We start from the raw sequence: 25594 nt of genomic DNA on the forward strand, positions 1-25594 counted from the left end.
TCTCCTGGTTCAGAATGAGGGCAAATTGCTTCACCCGAGCCTCCATTCTCTCACATCAGCCATCCAGCTGCCAAATGATCAATCAGTTTTTTCACACCTAGTGGCAAAGAGATTCCTGAGGGGCATCTCTAGACTGTCCACCAGGTAGGGATACACTTCCTTTGTGGAATCTTTACTTGGTGTTCTCAAAAGTCATGGATGCTCTCTTTGAGCCAATGGCCATGTGTCCCCTGCCCTATCTGTCCACAAAAGTTGCGTTCCTGCTGGCAATTACATCAGCCAGGAGAGTTAGGAAGATCCAAGCATTGGTGGCAGAGCCTCCCTACATGATTATTCACAAGGACGAAATCTTGAAGAGGCCTCATGTGACGTTCCTGTCTAAAGTCATGTTGGAATTCCACATCGAGGCCATCACCTACCTATGTTCTTCCCAGACTCCATGCAGGGAAAGCAGAACAGAAATTACATGCCCTGGACGTATGGAGGGCCTTCTTGTTCTGTCTTGAAAGGATCACGCCTTTCCTGAAGTCCCAAGGCTCTTTGTGGCATGTGGGAAGAGAGTTAAGGGTCAGGCAGTGTCTATTGAAAGGATATCTTGTTGAATATCCCAATGCATCAGGTCATTTTACTAGCTTTTACTAGCATTTACACGTCGCCTCCTGACAAGATGTTAGCCTATTCCACAAGAGCCCAATCCACTTCAGTGACCTCTCTGGTGTACCTACCCATCAAGAACATCTGCAGAGCAGTGACATGGTCTTCTGCCCGTATGTTCACGAAACACTATGCACTTGTGCAGGCTACCAGGGCCGATGCCATATTGGCAGGACTGGGCCGTAGTCCTTGTTTGCATAGGCTTCTCACTCCTGGCTCCAATGAGAACTACTGCTTGCGAGTCGTCAGCTGTGGAATATGTATACAGGCTATTACTCAAAGAAGAAAAGAGGCTATTTACCTGTACAGTAAACTGAGATTCTTTGAGATGTGTAGTCTGTGTCTGTATTTCATCACTCTCCTGCCATCCTGACTGCTTCAGAGTCCTCACAAACCAAGGCTGTAGAGGTGGCAAAGAAACTGGGTGTAGTCAGGTGACTCCGCCCTTTATACTGTCATCAGCATGTACGAGGATGTGAAGGGCACATGTGCCACCCCAATGGACACTGCTCATTAGAAAGTTTTTCAACGCATGAGCATTGGGCATGCAAACGCTAGCCATGGAATATGAGTACAGGCTACACGTCTCTAAGAACGTCAGTTACTGTACATGTAAGTAACCTCTTTGTACTTCATGTTAAGTGTTCCCCTTGCGTGAGGGGTAAATACTTTTTTTGAAAAGTGCTTTGAACATGGCAGTTGCTATATGAGGTCTGGGTGTGGTTAGGGATGAATATTTATTTGTAAAGTTTCCAGTAGTCAGACAACCCTGTGTTCCTCCTCCCAGCCAATTTGTCTCAACAGAGGGGGAATTGGTTCCTGACAGGTCTAATCTAATCTCTGCCTCAATTTCTTAGGGTTTATAGCAAGTTTAGCTTCATAGAGTTGGCCCTCTTCTAACTGCTCACAGCTAGGCTGCAAAGTTCTGAAGTGACCCCACCCCGCCATCCCTGAATAATGTCAGAATAACAATCTCTCATTTTGTTGATTTCTACTTTCCCTTATTATAGAGGCAACTGAGAAAAATAGAAGGAAGGTAGATTTGGCCAGGCTGAATTGGTGACATTGAGACTGTAGCTCCTGGATAGAAATAGTCTGCCTGGACTTCCATGAACATAAAGTAGAACCTGATGCCAGTCTTAGTTTAGGATTGATTTAAGCCTCTGGGTAAGAGGAGTGAGAGCAAAAAATTATCCTGAGGATGCTTCCTGAAACACAGAGGCATCCCTGTGCTCTGAAGGAAAGTGCAGGGTGCATTTCTATTGCTGGATTCTCTTCTTAAGGGACTATTTTCTTTTCAGCCTCGTCTCAGGTCTGGTCTACACTGGCGACTTAGGTCGACTTAAAGTCACTTACGTCGACCTACTGGCACCACTGTTAATTCGAATTAAGGTGCCTAATCGACTTAATAAAACCACCTCTGCAAGTGGTGTAGCGCGTAAATCGAATTTGTTAAATCGATTTAGCATCAGTGTAGACACAACATTAAATTGAATTTATTGACCTCTGGAATGTATCCTACAATGCCCCGTTTTGACCGCTCTGGACAGTCACATTGTGCTGCTCAGTGGTCATGCTACCAGGAAAAGTCCCCTCCCCTCAAGCCCCAGGAAGATTTGAATTTTCATTTCCTGTGCTGCCAGCGTGGAGAGAGCTTTGTCACTGTTCTCCGCATGGCTACTGCAAAGCCCAAACGCGCTCCAGCATGGAATCGACCAGAGGTCTTAGATCTCATCGGGCTATGGGGTGAGGAGTCCGTTCTGGCTCAGCTCAGAGCCAGCAAAAGGAATCTGGACATTTATGGGAAGATATCCCAGGGCATGCTGGAGAAGGAACACAAGAGGGACGCTCAGCAGTGCCGCGTGAAGATCAAGGAGCTGCGTCAGTCATATCAGAAAGCCAGGAAAGCTAACAGCCGTTCTGGCTCCTCGCCCAAAACATGCCGCTTCTATGATGAGGTGCATGCAGTTCTCGGCGGCAACCCCACCACGGTGCCACCACGCAGCATCGATACCTCCGTAAGATCACAGTCCATGGTCAGTGATGAGGACTCCGTGGACGAGGAGGAGGAGGAGGCTGAGGAGAGCAGGGTGCAGGAGAGCGGGGTGTCCATTTTCCCAGAAAGTCAGGACAGATTCCTGACCCCTGAGCAGTCCCGCAGCACACATGACATCACTAATAATCCCGGGGATGGCACATCTGGTGAGTTTTTTTTTTTTTTTTTTTTCCCCCCCTTTTTATAATTTCGGTCCTTTTACGTTGGGGGGGGGGCACAAAGGGGATTTTAGGCGTTTCGGTGACTGTACTTTGAGGTTACCCAAGGAACAGTTGATTTATGTGATGTGAAATGCTACATTTATCATAATTTGATATCTCATGGAAACTTTAATGTATGTAATCTGTTATCCTTCGCAAAACGTTTCAGGGGAGGGCGGCCTTGTTCCTCCCTCCACTGTAGGATACTTCGCTGCAATCAAGTGTCCAGCAAATCTGTGTTTTAAGCATAGACTCCACCCCTCCTCCCCCCACGCTCTCCGCAGTTCCTCTATGTATGGGTTTAAAATACCAGCAGAGCTTCTCCTCCACCCACCACGCTGTCCTCAGATCCTTTCTGTAATGGCATAGCAAGCAGACCCTTCTGGGACGTCAGGAATGGAATGAGGCTCTGGGTTTGCCCTATGCACTGCATGGGGATTATTGTCTGTATTGTAGCAGGATTCATTGTCTACATTGCATCATGGGATCATTTTCTACATTTTTTCAGGGGATCATTATCTACATTGTTACAGTTGTATCATTTTCTTCACTATGCTAACAGTGGCTACCTTGTTATTTTTCTTTCATTCTGTAGACACCTCAGCATTGGACCGACCCACAAGAAATGCTACGGAAAGACTATCTCAGATTAGAAAGAGGGGAAAAAAAACCAAGAGATGACATGTTTGGCGAGCTCATGAACACCTCAGCTGCCGCAGAGACAGAGCAAAGAGCGTGGAGGCTGACCTTGTCCCAGAATATGGACAGGGAGAGTTGCAGAGAAATGATGGAGCATGATCGCAGTACCATGCAGGAAATGCTGCAAATCATGCGGGACCAGCAGACATGCTCCGGCGGCTTGTGGAGCTTCAGGAGGAGCAGAGGCAGGACAGAGTCCCGCTGCAGCCCCTCCATAATGCTCCTCATCCGAGGGCTTTGCCGCCCTCCACCTCCCCAGCCCCCAAGAGGTCTCGGAGGAGATTGTCCAGGATGCAGTACGTGCTCGCCTCCACTCTGGTGGAGCTGAACAGAAAGCAGCGGTGGCCACGCTAACAGCTGGCCAGCAAGCTACTACCCTACCTCTTGAGACAGTGAATGAACACTCTCCCCTTCCCCCATGACTTGAATGTTCAGAAATAAAGTTTTGCATCATTTCAACATGTTTCTTTATTAAATCATATCTTGTTCAGGAGGGATTTGGTAGGCACAATATTGACTTTTGGGGGTGGGGAGATTGTTCACCAAAGGCAAACAACATACAGGAACAGAAATCAGTCCTGCATCTCATTGCAGAACCTGGTTTTCAAAGCTTCCCTAATGCAAAGCGCTCTGCGGTTAGCTCTCCGCGTAGTGCTGGCATCTGGCTGCTCATAATTGGTGGCCATTCTTTCTGTCTCCACAGCCCAACCCTGGGGGAACCTCTCATCCATCGCGTCACACACATTATGAAGAACACAGCAAGCAGATATCACAGAAGGGAGGTTCTTCTCACTCGTGTCCAGCCTAGTGAGGAGACTCCTCCATCTACCCTTTAAATGCCCAAAGGCACATTCTATAACTGCTTAACCTCTTATTAAAACACTCTTTGTCACTGTCAAGGTGACTGGTGTACGGCTTCATTAGCCAGGGGAGCAAGGGGTAAGCAGGATCCCCTAGGATCACTATTGGCATTTCCACACCCCCGATGTGAGTTTTTTGGTCAGGGAAGAAAATGCCTGCCTGCATCTTAGAGAACAGCCCCGAATTATGAAATATGCATGCGTCATACACCTTCCCAGACCACCCCACATAGATGTCAGTGAAACGACCCCTGTGATCCACAATTCCCTGCAGGACCATGGAAAAGTACCCCTTGCGGTTTATGTACTTGGTTGCTAGGTGGGCAGGCGCAAAGATAGGGATGTGCATCCCATCAATGGCCCCCCACATTTGGGAACCCCATCCTGGCAAACCCCTCCACTATATCCTGCACATTTCCAAAGTCACTAACCTTTGTAGCAGAAGTTTATTTATGGTACTGCACACTTGATTCACGGCAGTGCCCACTGCAGATTTACCGACTCCGAATTGATTCCCAACCGAGCGGTAACAGTCGGGGGTTGCCAGCTTCCACAGAGCGATGGCGACTCTCTTCTCCACCGTCGTAGCTTGTCTCAAGTGAGTATTCACGTGCTTCAGGGATGGGGCCAGCTCTGCGCAAAGTTCGAGGAAAGTTGCCTTTCGCATACGGAAGTTTTGCAGCCACTGATCATCTCACAGCTGCATAACGATGCGGTCCCACCAGTCTGTGCTTGTTTCCCTGCACCAGAACCGGCGCTCCACGGACTGCAGATGACTCATTACAGCCTGCGGCAATCGGGAATTGTGCTCCTTGATGGCTTGTAGCAGGGCAGCCTTGGTGGCATCGGTGTTGTCTCTGCTTCTGCTTCTTGCTCTATTTTGAAAATAATTGATGATAAGCCGCGATGTATTTGTCACACTCACGATAATAGTGCAGAGTTGAGCTGGCTCCATGTCTCTGCAGCAGTGGCGATCGCGGAGAGTTAAAAAAGGTGCAAAAATACTTTTCCTGTTTGTTTGGGGGGGGAAATGGGGGGAAGCAGTGTTGCATCATGGGACGATGACACTCGTTCCCAACACCACCGTGGCTAGTTGCACTGTGGGCTAGTTACCCACATTGCACTGCTTTGCAATTCAAATTAAGGCTGGTCAGTGTAAACGCAGGAGATCTGCGCAAACAGCGTAGTGTATACACGCTGCTGCGATTTCTAAAAATTGGTTGCTGACAGTCGACTTAAAGTAAGTTGACTTCTCTCGGCAGTGTAGACAGGCAGTGGGAGTTAAAAGCTGTTACTGATGGCTGTTTATTGGACGATCAAAATTTGGGGAAGGGAGATGCCTTAGCCCAGTTGTCAGTGGGCAGGCTACCGTTTTGTTCAGTGCTAATTTGTCCCCTTGTTGGCAGGTCTCAGCAGAGAGACCAAAGAGTCAATGGACTATGAAATCTGCCCCCCCTCCCTAACTCTGGGGTGTGAAGTGCATCAACATTCCCATGTAGAGAAGCTTGCACTCCTGCCACAGCTGTGGATAAAACAAGGCTGATCATCATGGCCATAAAGCAGCACTTGTTACTAGCCCTACACTCACTGGTTTTGTTTTAAATGAGTTGAATGAGATCTGGTGTGTGTGACTGATCTTACACTCTTGTTTCTTTTCCTGTGGGTTTGTCTCTTGTGCTATTTTATATTTGGGAGTCACTGGAGTGATCCAGTAAAATCTCCACATGCTGGGTTACAGCTTCAGTGGAATTCTGGTGTCTTGCTGTCCTTCCTCCACTTATGCTTTCCATTGCCTCTTCTCAGTAACCAGCTGCTATGTATCCCGGACTGGGCCTGTGAAGCAAAGAAACTTGAGGTTTTAGATCTGAGCTACAATCTCCTCACAGAGCTTCCATCAAGGTAATAGCAAACCCCCTTCTTGCCCAAAGGTGGAACTCCCTCCAGGGCGTGTATTGGGAGAAAAGAGTGGTGGTACTCTTCTATACTTCACCCACAAGCAATGTTCGCTTACGAGTGATGCCAGTATGTGGCGCCACTCTGTCTGGATTGTGCATATGTTCACATTTGTTCTGTTTGGACTGTGCATTCATAGATTTTAAGGCCAGAAGGGACTGTTACAATTATCTCATTTGACTTCCTGCTTAACACAGGCCAGAGAATTTCATCCATAGTTTCCTTCATCCATCCCAACAATTTGTGGTTGAACTAGAGAGTATCTTGTAGAAAGATAATCCAAGCTTGATTTAAAGGCTTCAAGTGCTGGAGAATCTACCACATCCCTTGGGAAAATTCCAGTGGCTGATTATCTTCAACAATAAAATGTATGCCTTATTTCTAGTTTGAATTTTCCTGACTTCAACTTCCAGATGTTGGATCTTGTTTTGCCTTTGTCAGCTAAATTAAAGAGCTCTGTAATATCTGGTATCTACTGCCAGTGTAGGTTATTATGGACTGTTGCCTCTTATCCAGGTTGCTGTTAAAAATTTTTTTCAATTAACTAAATATGATCACTGAAGCTGTTCTTGTCTCCTCAAGCTTGTCTTTATCTCAGTGGGGTTCAAATATCCCCAAATTAAGTGAGAGGAAATATTTAAACATCATAATGCAAATGGTAATTGGGAATTGTTTAAGAATGGTTTATTAGATGCTCAAAGCCCCACAATTCTTCAATCACAAAAGAAGACTACTTCAGTTGAAAACAATAGGGGGGCGGCGCGGGTAAAGAGGAAATTAAATAAATAAATGGAAAAGCAGAGAAACTGATAGCAATGAGCACAAATCAGCAGTTAGGAAATACAGACAGTTGATGAGGGAAGCTAAAGGTATCAGTGAATAATCTATGGTGAGTAGGGTTAAGGCCAATAAGAAAGCATTCTTTAAATATATCAGGAACAAATTAAATCCTACCAATGGTATAGGTCTAATACTAGACATGAATGGTAAAACTGTCAGCTGTGATGCAGAAAGAGCAAAGAAATTCAGTAAAATATGTGTTCCATATTTGAAAAGAAGCAGGATGATGTATTCTCATATCTCAGTGTGATGATGAAATATATTCTGTTCTATCAGTATCTAGGGAGGATGTTACACACCAACTGTTAAAGTTAAACATTTTTAAATCTGCAGGACCAGATATCTTGAACCCATGAATATTAAAAGAATTGTCCAAGGAACTCTTTAAACAATTTGGCTTGATTTTTAACAAATCTGGGAACACTGAAAGAGGACTGAAGAAAAAGCCAGTGTTGTCCATATTTTAAAATGATAAACAAGATAACCCAGAAAATGATTGATGATGAACCTGGACAAAATCATGGAAAGGCTGATATGATATGCAATCAGTAAAGAATTAAATTATGGTAGCATAATTAATGCCAATCAACATGGTTTTATAAAAATAGATTTTGTCAAACTTGATACCATTTTTGCTGAGATTACAAGTTTGACTGATAAAGGTAATTGTGTTAACATAATATACTTAGAGTTTTGTAAGGCATTTGAACTACATGACATTCTGATTTTAAAAAAAAAAATAACCACTATACAAAATCATATTAAATTGATTAAAAATTGGTTACCAGATACAGAGAAAAAAATAATTGTAAATGGGGAATAGTCATCAGTGGAGGTGTGTCTAGTGATATCCCCCTGGTATCTATTCTGAGTGAAATGGTATTCAAAAAACTGTATCAGTGACTGGAAGAAAATATAAAATCAATGATAGTAAAATTTGCAGCAACACAAAAAGTGGTGGAGTGGTAAATAATGCTAGGGACAGGTGAATTATACATGCCAATCTGGATTGCTTGGTTTGATGGGCTCATTTGAAGAATGTGTTATAACAGCCATTTGCAAGGTCCTGCACTTCGTAACAAAGTCAGTTTTTCACATTTATAAAATGGGGCATTGTGGGGTCATGGTGGATAACTAGTAGAACGTGAGCTTCCAGTGCAATCCAATAATTGAGTGTGAATGAAATCCTTGAATTTATAAACAAGGAAATATCAACTTTGAGTAAGCAGAGGTGAGACCATTACTGGATACTGTATTCAGTTCTGGAGTCCACACTTTAAAAAGGATGTGGACAAATTGGAAAGGCTTCAGAAAAGAGTTAAAAGAATGATTTGAGGTCTGGAAAATGTGACTTATAGCCAGAGACTAAAGACATTCAGTCTGTTTAGAGAGACCAGGTGGGTGAGGTAACAAGTTTGTCTCTTTCACCAACAGAAGTTGGTCCAGTAAAAACTATTACCTCACCCATCTTGTGTCTCTAATATCTTGGGGCCGCCACTCCTACAACAGCTCCTCAACCTATTTAGTTTATTGAAGATAAGGTTAAGAGGTGACTTGATCACTGTATACAATACCTACAGGGAGAGGAGATGTCTGGTAGTAGACAGTCCTTTAGTCTGGCAGAAAAAGGTTCAACAAGATCCAATGGCTGGAAATTGAGGCTAGGCCAATTCAAAGTAGAAATAAGGTGCAAATTGTTAACAGAGAGAGGAATTAATAGGAACAACTAACTTACCAAGGGATGGTGGATTCTCCATCACTTGAGGTCCTTAAGTCAACATTGGATGTCTTTCTAAAAGATGGGCCTTAGCTCAGACACAAGTTACAGAGTTGGAATTTTGGAGTGAGGTTCTATGGCCTGTACAGTGCAGAATGTCAGACCAGTTGATCATAATGGTCCCTTCTGGCCTCCATGTCTGTGTATGTTTTTGGGAAGAGCTGCTTTAAGATTCAGGTATGATAAGTGCATGCCAAGGGCCCATGTGCCCAGAATCATGGTATGATATCAGAATCTCAACTGTCATTTCAATTAAAGTTATATTTAAGTCAATCTAGGGTACTTAAGGAACTAGTTGAAGCATGCTCAGAACCATTAGCAGTTATCTTTGAGAACTCCTGGAGGATGGATGATGTCCCAGAAGAATGGAGAAGAGTTAAAGGAACAAAGAGGACCAGGGGAATTATAAACCAGTCAGACTAACTTTAATATCTGGAAAGATACTGGAACAAATTATTAAAGAATCAGTTTCTAAGTACCTGGAAGCTATTATAAAAATAGCCAGCATGGATTTGTCAAGAATAGATCATATGAAACCAACCTTCTGTAATAGGGTTACTGCTTAGGTGGGTGGGGGGAAGCAGTAGATGTGATGTATCTTGATGTTTAGTAAGTCTTTTGACATAGTTCCACATGACAGTCTTGTTAGTAAACTAGGAAACTGTGGTCTATAAGGTGGATATATGACTGGTTGAAAACCTGTACTTGGAGAGTAGTTATCAATGGTTCACTGTTAAACTGGGATGTTGTATCTAGTGGGGTTCTTCAGGGGTCTGTCCTGGGTCCAATACTGTTCAATATTTGCATTAATGACTTGGATAATGGAGGGGAGAGAGTATGCTTATAAAATTTGCAGATGACACCAATCTGGGAGAGGTTGCAAACACTTTGGAGGCCAGGATTGGAATTCAAAATGACCCTGACAAATTAGAGAATTGATCTGAATTCAACAAGATGAAATTCAGTAAAGACAAGTGCAAAGAACTTCACTTGAGAAGGGAAATCAAATGCACAACTACAAAAGGATCTGGGGGTTATAGTGGGTCGCAGATTGAATATGAGTCAATAATGTGATGCAGTTGCAAAAAAGGCTAATATCATTTTGGGATGTGTTAATAGGAGTGTTGTATGTAAGACACAGGAGGTAATTGTCCAGCTTTACTTGGCACTGGTGAGGCCTCAGCTGAATACTGTGTCCAGCTGTGGACACACTGGAGAGAATCCAGAGGAGAGCATCAGAAATTATAAAGGGTTTAGAAATCCTGACCTATTGAGAGAAATTAAAAAAACTAGGCATGGTTAATGTTGGGAAAAAAAGACTGAGTTGCGAACTGACAAGTCTTCAAATATTTTAAGGGCTGTTATAAAGAGGAGTGTGATCAATTGTTCTCCACATCCCCTTAAAGAAGGACAAGAAGCAATGGGCTTAATCTGCAGCAAAGGAGATTTAAATTAGATATTAGGAAAAGCTCTCTAACTATAAGGGTAATTAACTTTGGAACAGGTTTCCAAGGGAGGCTGTGGAATCCCTTTTGTAAGTTTTTAAGAACTGGTTGGACAAATGCATATCAGGGATGATCTAGGTTTACTTGTTTCTGCCACAGCACAGGAGGCTGGACTTAATGACTTCTCGAGATCCCTTCCAGCCCTACATTTCTATGATTCTATACTTCTTGTTCTCATGGTGGCAAAGAAAACCTTGAAAATATGACCCAAGTGTAACTGATGCAGTAACGTGTCTCAATCTGCAGAGAGTTAGAAACACTAGTTCTGAGATGGAGAGCTGCCTTGGCTGTAACTGATGCAGAGGGAGACCAGCAGCCTCTAGAGACAGGAAGTAAGTGCCTGGCCTCTCGCCTACTGCTAGAGCTCCTGATGCCCTAAGGGTAATACACTCCTGTCACTGCTGGAAGAAGGGGGCTTCTGTCAGTTGTACAGAAGCAGGTTTCTCCAGGCTCTTCTGAGTAGATGAAAGGAGTAGACCACTGACAACTGCTGCTGGCTGCTCCTGGAAGCTGGAGGAGAAGGGTGCACCCCACAGCAGATGTTCTGTGAGGAGAATTGGATGTTACACCTTCATCCTTGGAGCAGGAAAAAAATTATGCTGATATTTCCCTAGCACCATTCACTGATGATTTCCAAAGAAGCTGTCACCTGCAATAGCTTGCAGAGCTCCCTAAGGTGATGATCTCTTCTTTTCCTATATGTTGTCATCAGCGCTGAAATAGATACCAGTGTCAACACTTTAACTGAGTGATCTCATTGAAATGAATGGGGCAGTTTACACCTGTCTGTTGTTATTCCTGGCTGTCTGCATACTCAGGTAGACATCATCCACTCACATTTCTGAAAATATCTTTGCAGCCATTAGGGCTAGAGACTTGGGGGTTTTTTTAAACAAAAGCTGAGATTTGGAGAACATGATGCAGTCTCAAAACCACCCTGTGTTGTTGATCCCTGAATCCCTCAGTCAGTACTGAGAATCGTCCATCCTTTGCTCTTCCCTTCTCCATCATCCACTCTGGAGTATGCTCAGAGTGTATCTATATGCCCACGCCTACAGCCCAAATCCATGATACACGGGTACAGTAGCCTGGATAGAACTGCAGGGGCACTGTCCAAAATGTGTGTACACAAAGATAGGGGCTTGCCTGATCACATATGCCTCCCTGTCTCATTGCACTGTTTAAAATTCACAGCCCCAGACAATATAATGTTCTTCAGCCCTAATTTTGTTTAATAACAGGATTATACACCAGGATTTTTCTGCTGTGGCACTGTGAAAGAAAGGTGAACCAAGCTAATGCAATAAGCTCTCTGTCCTTCTCGGGCCCTAAGTAGTTTGAGTCTTCGGAAGCTGATGGTGGGGCACAACCACATACAGAGCCTTCCGCCTCTGCCGGAATACATTCCCCTGGAGGTGCTGGACCTCCAGCATAACCTGATCACTAAACTCCCGGAGATGTTCTTCTTCAAGGCTCTGAAGTAAGTGGCAGCAGAATGCATCTTGCTGGAATGGAATCTTTTACCTGACTCTGAGTGAAAGATCACTTTCCTCTGGCTGATTCACCTTTGGAACTGTAAAGGGTTATAATACTGTTTGCGTGACTGACCTTGCCAGGTGTTGGAGCTTAATTGCCTGTTGAGTAATAGGGCAGATTTGGGTTTTATGAAGCAGTAATTCAGGTGCCAAGGGGAGAATACACCAAGCTGCTGAGGGAATCTGGTTTCTGTACAATAGCGGGAAAGGTGAATGCAATCTAATCCACCAGCCCACCAAGGAAGTTGCCTGGAGTTAGTGTTATTTCTCTACCATGATTCATATGGAGATAGGAATGCAAGGTTCCTGCCCCAAGGAGTTTTCATTCTTTATAAGTTTCAGTTGCAAGGGAGAAAGCAAACAGGCACTTGGATATCACTGTGATAGGTTCAGTATAAGGTCATGGGGCTGGTCTACACTACAAAGTGAGATTGATGTAAGGCAGCTTATGTCAACCTCATGATTTCAGCGTCTACACTACAGCCTTCCTCCTGCCAATGTAAGGACCTCACTACACCGACATCATAACTCCACCTCCACAAGAGGCCTAAGGTTTATGTCAATGTAGTTAGGGCTAGGGCACTGCATTACTTGCATTGGCTGTCTTATCAGTTTCACGGCTGGGCAGCTAGAGCCCAGCTGCCCCTCGCTGGAGCCGGGGTGAGAAGCACCAGCAGCTGGACCCCCGCTCCTGGCTGGGAACCTTGGCTGCCTTATCAATTTCATGGTTCCAGGCTGAAGCTATGGAATTAACAAGGCTACCTGGCTCCAGGGTTGCCAACCGTCTGTAACTTTACAGACAGTCAGTAAAAAAAGTGCAATTTTACAATTGTCTGTAAATCCACAAATAAATAAAATTGTCCTTAAAAATAGAACCTAAGGTTTGCCAGAGTGGTCCATCCATGAAGATATGGCATGCACCCCCAAGTCTCTCGCCTCCTGAGTCCCAGGACTCCCAACCAGTAGGGAGGAGCGGCAACTCCATCTGAACTCTGTCTCCCAGCCCCGCTGGATGCCCCTAGCTGCCGGCCCTGCCCAGCTTTGCGCCTGCACTGCCAGCTGACTGTTATTTCCTTTTTTATGGCCACTCTGTTACCAGTGTTTGTCAACTTTAACAAGCTTTGCCAACAGAACTCTCCAAATGTTGCTTTGCTGCACAATGAATGCATAACACTGTTAAAAACAATCTGGCTTATTTCATTGTGCCCTCTGCTGTAGTTAATCTGAGAGCAGAGGATCTGCAACATTTTGATGTCATGGATTCAAGCAACTATAAAGCACAAGAGAGCATTTCATTGGAACACAAACAAGAAGACAGCTACAAGAAGTAGAGAACCAACATGCCATAGACCTGTTCATAGAGAATGTGCTGCAGTTTTATTTAAAAGTGGTGAACAGTGTAAGAAAATGTATGCCAAATAACAGCAAGATGCTGAAATTTGGTACAAGCTCTTCAATCAGGCTGTAAAAGTACAGCAAGTTCAGAAGACATTGTCCAGCTTGCAATGCTTTTCCCACAGATTGTAAATGAAAATGCATACTGGAAAAGGAATTCATGGAGTAACAAGTGACAGACTTAACAGACTTTCAACGAGATCTGGCAATTGATGAATACTGGCACCAAATTTCACTTTTGTCAACACCCAGCGGAGAGCCATGCTTCCCTACGCTTTCTAGGTTCTCCATGAATATGTTAGCTTTGCCACACAGTACTGCAGAAATGGAACGCATATTTTCTCAAATTAATCTCATAAAAACAAGCATAAGAAATCAGCTGTCCACAGAAATGCTGGATGGAATTCTGACAGCGAAGACTGCAATTAAAAACAGCATGAACTTCAAACCAAGTAAGGAAATGATCGAATAAGCAAACGTGTCCATGTGTGACCATGAGAGGCAACAGGAGACTGTGATGTAAAGTGACATTATGATATGATTATAATATGGTAACATTTTATTGTTTACGGTATTTTTAGTGACATCAGTAAAAAGATTACCGCATCAGTAAAAAAAAATCAACTTCAGATCTTCATGTCAGTAAAAACTAAAATGCAAGGTTGGCAACCCTGCCTGGCTCCCCTGGGGAGTGAGTGGGGGGAGGGGCTGAGAAGCCCCTGGTGGCTTCCCCCCAACTCCTGGTGGGGAACGGGGAGTGGAGGGTGGAGCACCCTACTGGGAGCCTGTGGGGCAATCAGGCTCCTGGCAGAGAACTGCCAGCGGAGCTGAGACCAGGTTCTCAGCTCTTCACAGTGCCCCTCTTAGGTCAGTTAAAGCGCTTCTGGTAAGGACGCGCACCAATGACCCAAGAAGAGTAGTATGGACATGCACCACGGTAGTAATTACTGTGGTGGCTATAAGTCGACCTAATATAGGTCAACTTCAGTTTCTAGTGTGGACATACCTTAGACAGACGGATAGAGAAGAAAGCCTCACTGGAATGGAACAATCCTAAATAAAATAAAATGCAAGCTTTACACTCCCAAGTGACTGTGAGAGCCTCCTGCACTCAGATTTTTCCTGTCATTCCCTGTGGTATCTCTCAACTTAGCTTGCAGACTCTTCAGGACAGGGACTCCCTTTTTATTGCAAAGCACTATGTGCATCTCTAGTGCTAGACAGCTAGTTATTTTTAGAGTCATAGATTTTTAAGGCTAGAAAAGACCATTATACTCATCTGGTATTACCAACTTTATGATAATGCTGCCTTACCTGTCTGGACAGGTTCTCGCTGGGCTCCCATCACTGTTGTATCTGCTGGAGAGGTTTGGATGGGATGGAACCTAATGTTTCTGAATCTTGTTGTTGTTAGTCTCAGGTACCTGAATGCATCTGCAAATAGCCTGGAGTCTTTGCCATCTGTTTGTCCAGGGGAAGAGAGTCTCAGCATGCTGCAGCTGCTTTACTTGACCAATAATAATCTCACAGATCAGTGCATCCCTGACTTGGTGGGACACCCAAACTTACAGGTCCTGCACCTGGCGAACAATCAACTACAAACCTTCCCTGCAAGGTAAATGCACACAGCAGGTGGGGAGAGGTAATGCTGAGCTAAGAGGGCTAGCATCAGTCAGCTCAATTGGGTTAGAGTGAGTGGGTTTCCTCCCCTCATTGGGAAATGATAGGAGCTTGTCAATGTCATGGTGAGATACTGTGCCTCTGATATTGTGACTGAAATTCACTTCCTTCCAACCATTCGTAAGATCTTTCAGCACAGCACTGTCTGCTGAGGTTCCTGTACTCCTTCTACGTGTTGCGGGGGGAGGGGGATTGAGAGTGCTAATAGCAGTGAGAAGTGCACTTTGCTGGAGCTGTTGATATGCAGGCTGTTGAATTATGCTGTTCATACAGTCATAGATTTTAAGGCTGGAAAGCCATTTTGATAATTTAACATCCTACATACTTCAGGCCATGTAATTTAGTCCATTGATTCCTACATTAAGTTCATAATTGGTGGTTAAAGTAGAGCATCTCATTTAGAAAGACATCCACTTTTAATTAAGACTTAGGTGACTGAGAATGGTTAATGACCCTCACTTAAAACAAAAGTGCCTTGTTTCAAGTCTGAATCTGTTTAGATTCCAGTTCCCACTGTTGGATTTCATAATGCCTTTGTCTGTCAGATTAAAGAGCCGCATAGTATCAGAAATCTTACCTCCTGTAGGTACTTGTAGACACTGATCAAATCACTTCTTAACTTTCTATTCAGTAAAGTTAAATAGATTGACCTCAAATCATTTGGTTGGCTATACTCTGAACCCTTTCCAGTTTTTGAATATCCTTTTTGAAGTGTGAACACGTGACTTGGACACATTATTCCAGTAATTGTCTCACCAGTGCTGTAAGCAGAGGTGATGCCATTTTCCTACTTCTACTTGATGTTGCCTGCTTATACAGCCAAGGATCAATTTGCCCCTTTTACCCACAACATTGGAATTGGCAGCTCCTATTCAGATGGTTATCTACCACGACCCCTTTCAGAGTCACTACTTTCGAGGATACAGTCCCCCATCCTGTAAGTGTGACTTGTGTTCTTGTTGGTAGATGTATGACCTTGATTTGATTGTATTTGAACAACATGCACTTTAATAAACCCAGTGTACTAAGTGATCCAGGTGGCTCTGAAGAACTGACTCATCCTTATTATGATTTACTAGTCCACCCATTTTGTGTTGTCTGTAAATTCCACCATAAGTGAGTCTATATTTTCTTCCAGATCATTGATAACAGTATTGAATAGCATTGGGTCATCAACAGACCCCTGCAGGACCCAACTAGAAAAGCTCCTACTGGATGATGATTCCCCATTTACATTTACTTTTTGAGATTTATCAGTTACCCAGTTTTTAATGCATTTAAAGTGTTAATTTTTAAAATCAAAATGTTGCATATATGTCTTACAGAAGTCTATTAGTCAACACATTTATCTGTGTTATCCAAACTTGCAATCTCATAAAAAAACTGTATCTAGTTTGTTTAACAAGACCTATCTCCATAAAACCATGTTGATTTACATTAGTTATGCTACTATTGTTTAATTTTTTATTGATTGCAGCCTATATTGGCCTTTCCTTGATTTTTGCCTCAGGTCAGTGTCAAGCTAATCAACCTGTTGTTTAATGGGTCATGCCATTTATCCTTATTAAATATACTGACACAACAATAGCTTGTTTCCAGTCATCTGGCACTTCCCCAGCATTCCAAGATTGGTTAAATATCTATACCAATGGCACAGAGAGCTTCTCAGTCAATTCCCTCAAAATTCGTGGATGCAAGTTGACTGGTCCTGCAGATTTGCCTGTGATGACTTTCTCTTCTGCTTGCATGCATATAGGAGCCAGGAGAAAAAGGAACAGACCACTGGGCAAATCCTATCCTGTTCCTGTTCTCACTGCCATGTCTCCTTGGACTTGCTGGCTGTCGCCTATCCATAAATCAGAAATAGAGCTAGTAAGCAGCTGAATCTTTCCTTCAGCTGCTTCCCTAGTTTCTCCTGTCCAGGGAGCAGATTAACTCTTTGGGTCCTGTGCCTATGAATTCTGAAGGTGGCAGGTTCTGGCTCACAAGATATGCTACTTTTGGGTTTCCCCTTCAGCAAACTGAGCAAGCTGGAGCGGCTGGAAGAGCTGAACCTGAGTGGCAACAAGCTGAAGACGATTCCTACAACGATTACAAACTGCAAGCAGCTGCACACACTTATTGCACACTCAAATGAGATCAGTATCTTCCCAGAGATCCTACACCTGCCTCGTATTCAGGTATTCATGAAGGGTGAAGGCTTCAGGAATAGTTGGGCTCTAGGGATAAAAATGGAATTTCTGGGAGAGGAACGGCAGGCTTCAGCATTAGTGATGCAGGTCCCAGAGAGGGTATCGTATGTGCCTCCTGTATTTATTCTAGTCCTTATTTGTTTCCTCTCTAAATTCAACAGTCCCAGTCTTTTCATTCCCTCCTTCATATTCATCTCAGAATCCTCTATTGTGTCATTTATGGTACAGTAGGAGCAGAATTGAACACCCAAGTCCAGCTGAGTGTGTCCTGCACATATCTGTATGGGGGCCAATCACTACATTTCCCACCACCTCTGATCACCATCCCCCTGGAGCCTTGTTGCTACATTCCCCACCCTATTTTGGATCTCCCCCCCTTTCCTAGGGGTCCTGTTGCTATATTCCCAACGCCATCCCATCGCTGATCTGCACGTGGGGTCAGGCTCCTTCGCTACCTTCCCCATCCCACTGCCAATCAGCTCTCAGAAATATGTCATGGAAATGGAACTGACAGGCCTGAGCTACCAGTGGAAGAGAAACTTAGAAGCTGCTACGGCAAATAACTAGTAATCTGTGACCCAGAGCTGAAAGAGTCTGTCTCCCTAAAGATATTATACTGTCCTTATAATATAGACTAGGACATATAGTAACAGGGCCCGTTGGGGTTGGAGGGAGAGCCAAAATGGGATGGGAAATGGAGTGATGGGGCACTGGAAGGGGGGTGATCAGAGATGGGGGAAATTTAATAACAGAGCCCTTGAGGGCTGCAGGGACGGGATCCCTCACTGTTGTGCTTTCTCTGTTCTGCAGTTTGTAGACTTGAGCTGCAATGATCTAACCGAAATCATGGTCCCTGAGGTGCTGCCAGCTACCTTGCAGGAGCTGGACCTGACTGGAAATATGAACCTGATTCTAGAGCACAAGACCCTGGATGTCTTCAGGTGAGTTGTGAGGCTGCCAAGCCAGTGAAATAAGGAACTCTCTGGGAAGGGCTTACCAAGCTGGGCACAGGTACACAACATGAATTTTAATACAGACAAATGTAAAGTCATACATCTAGGAACACAGAATGCAGGCCATCCATGGAAGGTGGGGGGACTCTATGCTGGGAAGCAGTAACTCTGAAAAAGATTTGTGGGGGTCATGATGGATAAGCAATTGAACATGAACTCCCAATGTGATTCTGTAGCCGAAAGGGCTAATGCAATCCTTTAATCTATAAACAGGAAGTAGAGATGTTGTTTTACCTTTGTGTTTGTCATTGGTGTGACCTCTTCTGGAATACTATATCTAGTTCTGGTGCTCATAACTCAGGAAGGATGTTGATTAATTCAAGTGGGTTCAGACAAGAGCCATGAGATAATTAAAGGATTAGAAAACATGCCTTATAGTGATAGACTCAGGGATCTTAATCTATTTAGTTTAACAAAGAGAAGGTTAAGGGGTGATTTGATCAGTCTCTAAGTACCTACATGAAGAACACAAATTTGATAATGAGCTCTTCAGTCTAGGGCCTGGTCTACACTAGAGAGTTTGTCGACAAAACAATCCTGGTGTACACACTGCAATGACCCTTTTGTCGACAAAACTGCCATTTTGTCGACAAAATAAAACCACCTCGACGAGAGGTGTAGAGCTTTTTGCAACAGTGTTTTAGTGGCAGTGTAAGCACTGCTGTATGTTTTTGTCGCGGTAATTGGCCTCCGGAAATGTCCCACAATGCCAATCCTGACCACTCTGAACATCCGTTTGCACTCTGCTACTCTGCAGCCACCTGCCTCTCTCCTTGGGAAGTTTTGAAATTTTTATTCCACTTCCTGTTTGGTCAGCATGGAGAGCTTGCATCTCATCTTTCCAGCTGACCATGGCGGTTCCACGAAGCGAACGCTCTCCCGCTTGGAGCACATCAGTACTGTTGGACCTGATCAGCATTTGGGGGGAGTCTGTCATACAGTCCCAGCTCCACTCTAGCCAAAGGAACTTTGATACCTGCAACCAGATTTCTTGTGCCATGGTGAAGAACGGCTATGAGCGGGACACGCTGCAGTGCCGAGCAAAATCAAGGAGCTGCGGTAGAGCTACCACAAGGCCAGAGAGGCAAACTGGTGCTCTGGTGCGGAACCAATGAGCTGCCACTTCTACAAAGGGCTGGAATCTATCCTCAGTGGTGAACCCACATCCATCCCCAAGACGCCCATAGACACCTCCATGGCCCCAGGGCCACCAGATACTGGACTGAACCCCAACGAAGAGGTCATCGACGATGAAGTGAAGCTGGAGGATGAGCCGGGGAACAGTTTGGCTGCTGAGGTTGGGAGTCAGGAACTGTTCTTGACCCCAGAAGGCTACAGCCAGCCCCAGCCCTTTAGCTCAGGCACTCAGGATGAAGGAGAGTGGAGGTCCGGTAAGTGTTTGGAAGCTGATGCTGCTTGTGTACTGGAGCCATGGGGGTCATTAGCTTGGCTAAAACATACAGGTAGTCGAAGGGATAGAAATGCACAGGAGTAGCTGTGTTTGCATGTTCTTTCCCATTCCCTTGCGCATCTAGACAGTATGGCTGAGAAGCACGTTAATGCATGCTGAGATTTCGCAGGTATCCTCTGGTGTGACCTCTAGGAAACTTTCTTGGAGGTACTCCTGAATTCTCTGTTCCTGCCCCCGTTGTAGGTCACTTTCCCTCGCCAATTGGTCACTTGAGTAGGGACCAAAGCAGTGCACAATCGTGCAGCATAGGGACCCGGTTTGAAGCTGCTCGCATGCAGGAGATGCATCCTAGCATCCTTGCTGACTCTAATGAGCAAGATATCTGCTTCTATGGCCCCTGCATGTGGAGAATGGTGGCACAATTTGAAATTTGTTTTCCCTATGTACCTGCATTTATGCCCCAAGTGAGCATCCACCCAGAACCTAGACCTACTTGGATGGTCTGTCGTGTCCCCCCCCCATTCACCCCCACAACTCATCATTCTCAGGCTGATGAAGGAACTGTAGTCGGTGCAGGGGGACAGTGAGAATGAGGTGTATTTCACAGTGATTCATGTGTACAGTTAGGCACTCACAGTAATGTTAGGGCACTCACAATAATGCTTTTGTTCATTGTTTCTTGTTCTTAAACAGATGTGACCTTTGCAGCCAAGGTCCCTACACCAGTGGACCACCTACGACTGATAACAAAGCGATCCTGGAGAAGCAAGGAGGAAATGTTCCAAGAACTCCTCCTGTCCTCTGCGGTGTCCAAAGGAAAGAAAAGGGCATGAAGACAATCAATGTCAGAATCTCAAAAGATGGACAGACAGGAATGGAAGGAAAACTAGGAGAGGATTTTAGTGGCCATGAGCAAATGATCAAGGCCATGGAGGATTAGACAGAGCTTCTAAAGACAATAGTGTCACTGCAGACATAGTTCATGCAAGCTCAGCCCCCCACCCCACCCTTCAGCCACAATAGAACTTCTTCCCCTGCCCTCCACCAACTACCCCTACACATTCCTACCAAAGTCACAGACCATCTTGCTACCCCCTTCATTCCACCCCCTCAGACAGCTATGAGAATGACAGCTGGACTTACACGCAGCTGTCATAGCAGGCACTGCCACCCACTATCTCCCAACACCCCCCCACCACCCCCCCAGGATTTGTTTGTGTTGTGTGCTGTGTTGTGTTCAATAATAAAAGTAAGCTCTCAAAACAAGAAGCACTCTTTATTTATGTGTTGAACATGTGTGTACCTGCCACTGACACGTGTAGAGCTGTATATCAGTCTTAGGCTATGGCTACATTGACGGCGGCAAATTCGCCGCCGTCAGATCAATTTCTCTGGATCGACTGAGCAGTCAGTGAAGACCTGCTCAGTCGATCCAGAAATCGACATATTAAGACCACCTCCACAAGTAGCGTAGCGTGTTCCCGTCGGCTCAGCGCAGTGAAGACGGAGCGCAAAAGAGAAGCAGGGAAGTCGACGGGAGTTATGCAAGTTTTTTGCGTACTTTACGTAACTCCAGTCAACTGCTGCCGAATCTTGCAGGTAAGTGTAGACAGAGCCATAGAATGTTACAGCTCCGTTTCAAAAAATACCTGGTGGGTTCTCATTGTCAAAATGGGATCTCAATGCCTCCCTTATGTGTATGGCCCCCCGTTGTGCCCCTCTAAGACCCTTGGCATCTGGCTGCTCATATTCAGATGCAAGGCAATCCGCCTCGGCGGTCCACCCAGGGGCAAACTTCTCAACCCTAGCTTCACATAAATTATGGAGCACACACAGCAGGCACCTATAACCACAGGAATATTGTCCTCATTTAAGTTCAGCCTCCCATAAAAGCATCTCCAGCACACCTTTAACCTGCCAAATGCACATTCAACAGTCATTCAGCACCTGCTCAGCCTGTTATTGAAGCCCTCCTTGCTGCAGTCCAGCTTGCCTGTGTAAGGCTTCGTGAGCCATGGCATCAGTGGGTAGGCTGGGTCTCCCAGGATCACTATGGGCATCTCGACATCCCCTATTGGAATCTTTTCATTTGGAGAAAAAAGTCCCTGCTTGTAGCTTCTGATACAGGACAGTGTTCCTGACATACGAGCATCATGCACCTTTCCTGACCAGCCCGCGTTGATATCAGTGAAATGCCCACGGTGATCCACAAGTGCCTGCAGTACCATAGAAAAGTACCCCTTTCTATTGATGTACTCTGTCGCAACATGGTCTGGTGCCAAAATTGGGATGTGTGTGCCATCTATTGCCCTGCCACAGTTAGGGAATTCCATTGCTGCGAATCCATCCACTATTTCACGCACATTGCCCAGAGGCACAGTCTTTCACCACAGAATGCGATTAATGGCCCTGCACACTTGCGATAAAACAGCTCCAATGATAGACTTGCTGACTCCAAACTGATTAGCCACTGACCGGTAGCAGTCTGGAGTTGCCAGCTTCCACACAGCAATTGCCATGTGCTTCTCCACAGAAAGGCAGCTCTCATTCTGGTGTCCTTGCGCCACAGGGCAAGGGCCATCTCTGCACAGAGTTCCATGAAGGGGGCTTTGCGCATTCAAAAGTTCTGTAGCCACTGCTCGTCATCCCAGACCTGCATAATGATGCAATCCCACAAGTCAGTGCTTGTCTCATGCGCCCAGAAGCAGCAGTTCACCATGTGCAGATGCTCCGTGAATGACAACAGTAATGAGGTGCTGTTTGTCTGCATGTCACTCAGCAGGTCAGGCTCCTCAGATTCCTGTTCCGATTTGGAGTTCATGATGTACTGCGTGACCAACCATGACGTGCTCAGAATGCTGAAAGCAACAGTGGAGAGTAGCGCGGGATCCATCTTTTCAGACCGAGATGGCGGGCGCTCAGTAAATGGTGGGGAGCTGTTGAAAAAATGGCGCGAGTTGTTGCCAACAATGCAATGAATGATGGCACGGAAACGCAAAGCACCATAGGACATTGAGCCAGCACCCATGCTGCTCTGTACTCCTCTCCTCCATCCCAGAACTCCTAGTGGCAGAAGTTGCCAGGTTGCACAGTGGGGTAGCTGCCCATGATGCACTGCTCTCACTATCGATACTTCAGCACCAAGTGTGGACATGTTTTTGTGACAAAATGAGTGCTGTGTGGACGGGCGTGAGCACTGTAATTATAGCGCTTTTTTTATCACCGAAAAGCCTACCGTCAACAAAACTTTCTAGTATAGACAAGGCCTAGTAGACAAGTATATAACAAGATCCAATGGTTGGAAGTTGAGGCTAGACAAATTAGGACTGGAAATAAGATATACTTTTTTATCTTTGACGCATGTACCAGATGTGAAAGTAATGTGTTGACTGGGTCACTGACAGCACAAGTCCTTACCATCCCCTCCCCACAATCATTCATCCATGACTGACTAATGCTATTTATCTGCCTTCTGGCAGTCCAAGTGCAGATGCTGGTGCTACATCAGCAGAGCAATGTCAGGCAAAGAATCTGTTGGCTGCCACCTTGTTAAGTACATAACAGCCCATGGCAGGCTTCGTCCTTAATCTTCTTTCTTGGGCTCAGCTTCTTCCAAGGAGCTGCTTTCTAGGAACTCTAGACTGATAAGGTGAATGGGCATTGACTGTTGACCCCAATGGTTAAGTGAAGATGCCCCAGGCTGCTGTGCAGTCTGTGGGAGCAGAATGACCTTTGTGGTCCTCTCTCTGTAGTCACATTGCCACCCTGAGGATTGATGCCAAGCCCTCCCTCACAGTGGACTCAGCATTCTCCTCTACACTCTGGAGTCATGGATTAGCCGAGATGGCTGGTCAGAGGAATAAGTGAGTATTATTGCCTGATGTTGGGCTCCCACATGGATCCTGAGACACCACTTTTCTTTGGAGCAAGAGGCAGCATACATTGCTGAATGACCATTCAGCCACCAATCTGCCTGCTGTCCCTAGGAGTTAACCAGCCTTCTCTGGCTTCCTGGATCATTTGCCTTCTCCTGGCAACTGGGTCTCCCTTCCCCATTCCCTTTCTTGACTAAAGTCCACATGTTCTGCCCTGGGAAACTGCCCATCCCTGAGTAGAGCTGCCTTTGCTTTCCCCTGCATGCATGCACACAGAACTACCTCTGCACTCCCCATGCAGGTTCTGTGCATTCTCCTACCCTTGCACTAGAAAGGAAGGCTGGCCCATTGGTCAGGGCACTAGCCTAGGACTTGGGAAACCTGAATTTATGTCCCAGCTCCATCACACACTTTGTGTATGACCATTAGCCTCTCTGTGCCTCAGTTCCCAATATGTACAATGAGAGACTAGCACTGCCCTACTTCACAGCGGTGCATTTGAGAAGAAATATCTTTGAGATTGAGAGTCTCTCATACACTACGGGAATGGGGTCATAAAGTACCTGAGACAGATTAGAGCTGCTTTTTACCCTCCCCCTATAGGCTTTGTGTGTCAGCCCTGGCTCTGGGGAGCTTTGCAGACAGTGTGGAAGCTGTGTATGGCATGTTTGACGGTGACAGGAATGAGGAACTGCCTCGTCTCTTGCAATGCACCATGGCAGACGTGCTGCTGGAGGAAGTGCAGCAGTCAAACGTGGACTCTGTGTTCATGTGTAACACCTTCCTGGTCTCCCACAGGTAGGCCAGCAGGTACTTGGGGCACCTGCTGAGACTGGTGCATGGAGATGTGAGAAGGGCACCGGAGGGATCTTCTCCTAGTGCCGTGTAGGGAGGCTGTGCCTGTGACCAAGGATTTGTTTGTTCTTGCAATATGATAAATGGGCAAGAAACGTGGGGGGGAGGCTTGAGTGGATGGCTGGTTGATTGAGGGAGAGAGGGAATCTCACTTGCTGATGCAGGATCAAGTGTGGCTGATCTCTGCGGAGTGTTCAGCAGCATCTCTCCCAGTGGGGTAGGGCTTCAGATCGTGGGTACGCTCATCAGTCTGATGTGCTCTGTGTGTGAAGGAGAGGCAAGGGCCTGTTTATTAAGTACCTGTCATTGGCAACTGTGTTCTCTTCATGCTGTCTCCTCTTTCCAATAGGAAGCTGGGGATGGCTGGCCAGAAGCTGGGCTCCTCTGCTGTCTTGTGCTATATTCGACATGATACTGCCGACCTGGCTGGCAGCTTCACTTTAACATTGGCCAATGTGGGCACATGCCAAGCCATTCTGTGCCGCAATGGGAAACCCCTGCCCCTTTCCAAAGTCTTCAGCCTGGAACAATATCCTGAGGAGGCAAGGAGAGTCAAGGAGCAAAAGGCCATCATAACAGAGGTTGGTTCTGCCTTTCTGTGGCTCAGCTTTCACCCTGTAATATGCCCACAGCACTGGGCTCTAACCTGCTGCAGAGGACATCGCAGCAGTCTGTAGAGAAAACTATTTGCATTTCTTTTGTCTTTGCTGCGTCCCAGCTCTGCTCCTGCTGCTCCGAGTTGAGCTACAGGCTTATGGATTGTTGTGCTATTATGTAGCAAAGGGGCCCAGTCCTGAAGGGGCTTGTGGAGCTGCTCAGATCATTTTGACCCTGTCTCATAATCTGAGAGGGTCACTCACTTAGTGAAACAAGTGAGCTGCTTCACCTGTGCACTCCCTGCAGCATGGGGCTGGAGACTTACCAACGGGCTGGATTTTAAAATGGTCATAATTTACTGGGTTAAAGTTAAGGTGATTTGGACCTAGTGCAGCAGGGCTCTGACTGAATACATTATTTTGGGGGTGGGGGTCGCACCTTATTCTGAAACATCTACTCTGTCGGCTACAAGTTGTGGAAATGATGATACAGAAGAG

At 45.5% G+C, this 25594-nt stretch overlaps 2 protein-coding genes across 2 annotated transcripts in view; both read left to right on the top strand.

The window, feature by feature from the left end:
* PHLPP2 (PH domain and leucine rich repeat protein phosphatase 2) overlaps positions 1-25594 on the top strand; it is a 106934-nt gene that overhangs the window by 62730 nt on the left and 18610 nt on the right. Inside the window, 8 exon segments of the mRNA XM_067543414.1 lie at positions 6273-6370; positions 11871-12024; positions 14889-15089; positions 17172-17334; positions 18157-18287; positions 23523-23633; positions 24249-24443; positions 24850-25081. Of these exon segments, the coding sequence (XP_067399515.1) occupies positions 6273-6370; positions 11871-12024; positions 14889-15089; positions 17172-17334; positions 18157-18287; positions 23523-23633; positions 24249-24443; positions 24850-25081 (1285 nt within the window).
* On the top strand, positions 113-4052 carry LOC137149805 (zinc finger and SCAN domain-containing protein 29-like). The gene is made up of 2 exons (XM_067543413.1): positions 113-2856; positions 3506-4052. The coding sequence occupies exons 1-2, from the start codon at positions 2166-2168 to the stop codon at positions 3589-3591; spliced, it is 777 nt and encodes a 258-aa protein (XP_067399514.1). The 5' UTR covers positions 113-2165; the 3' UTR covers positions 3592-4052.

This window comes from Emydura macquarii, unplaced genomic scaffold (genome assembly GCF_026122565.2).
Source record: "Emydura macquarii macquarii isolate MOO-44397 ecotype Brisbane River unplaced genomic scaffold, CSIRO-AGI_Emac_v2 contig_839, whole genome shotgun sequence".
Classification (NCBI taxonomy): Eukaryota; Metazoa; Chordata; order Testudines; family Chelidae; genus Emydura; species Emydura macquarii.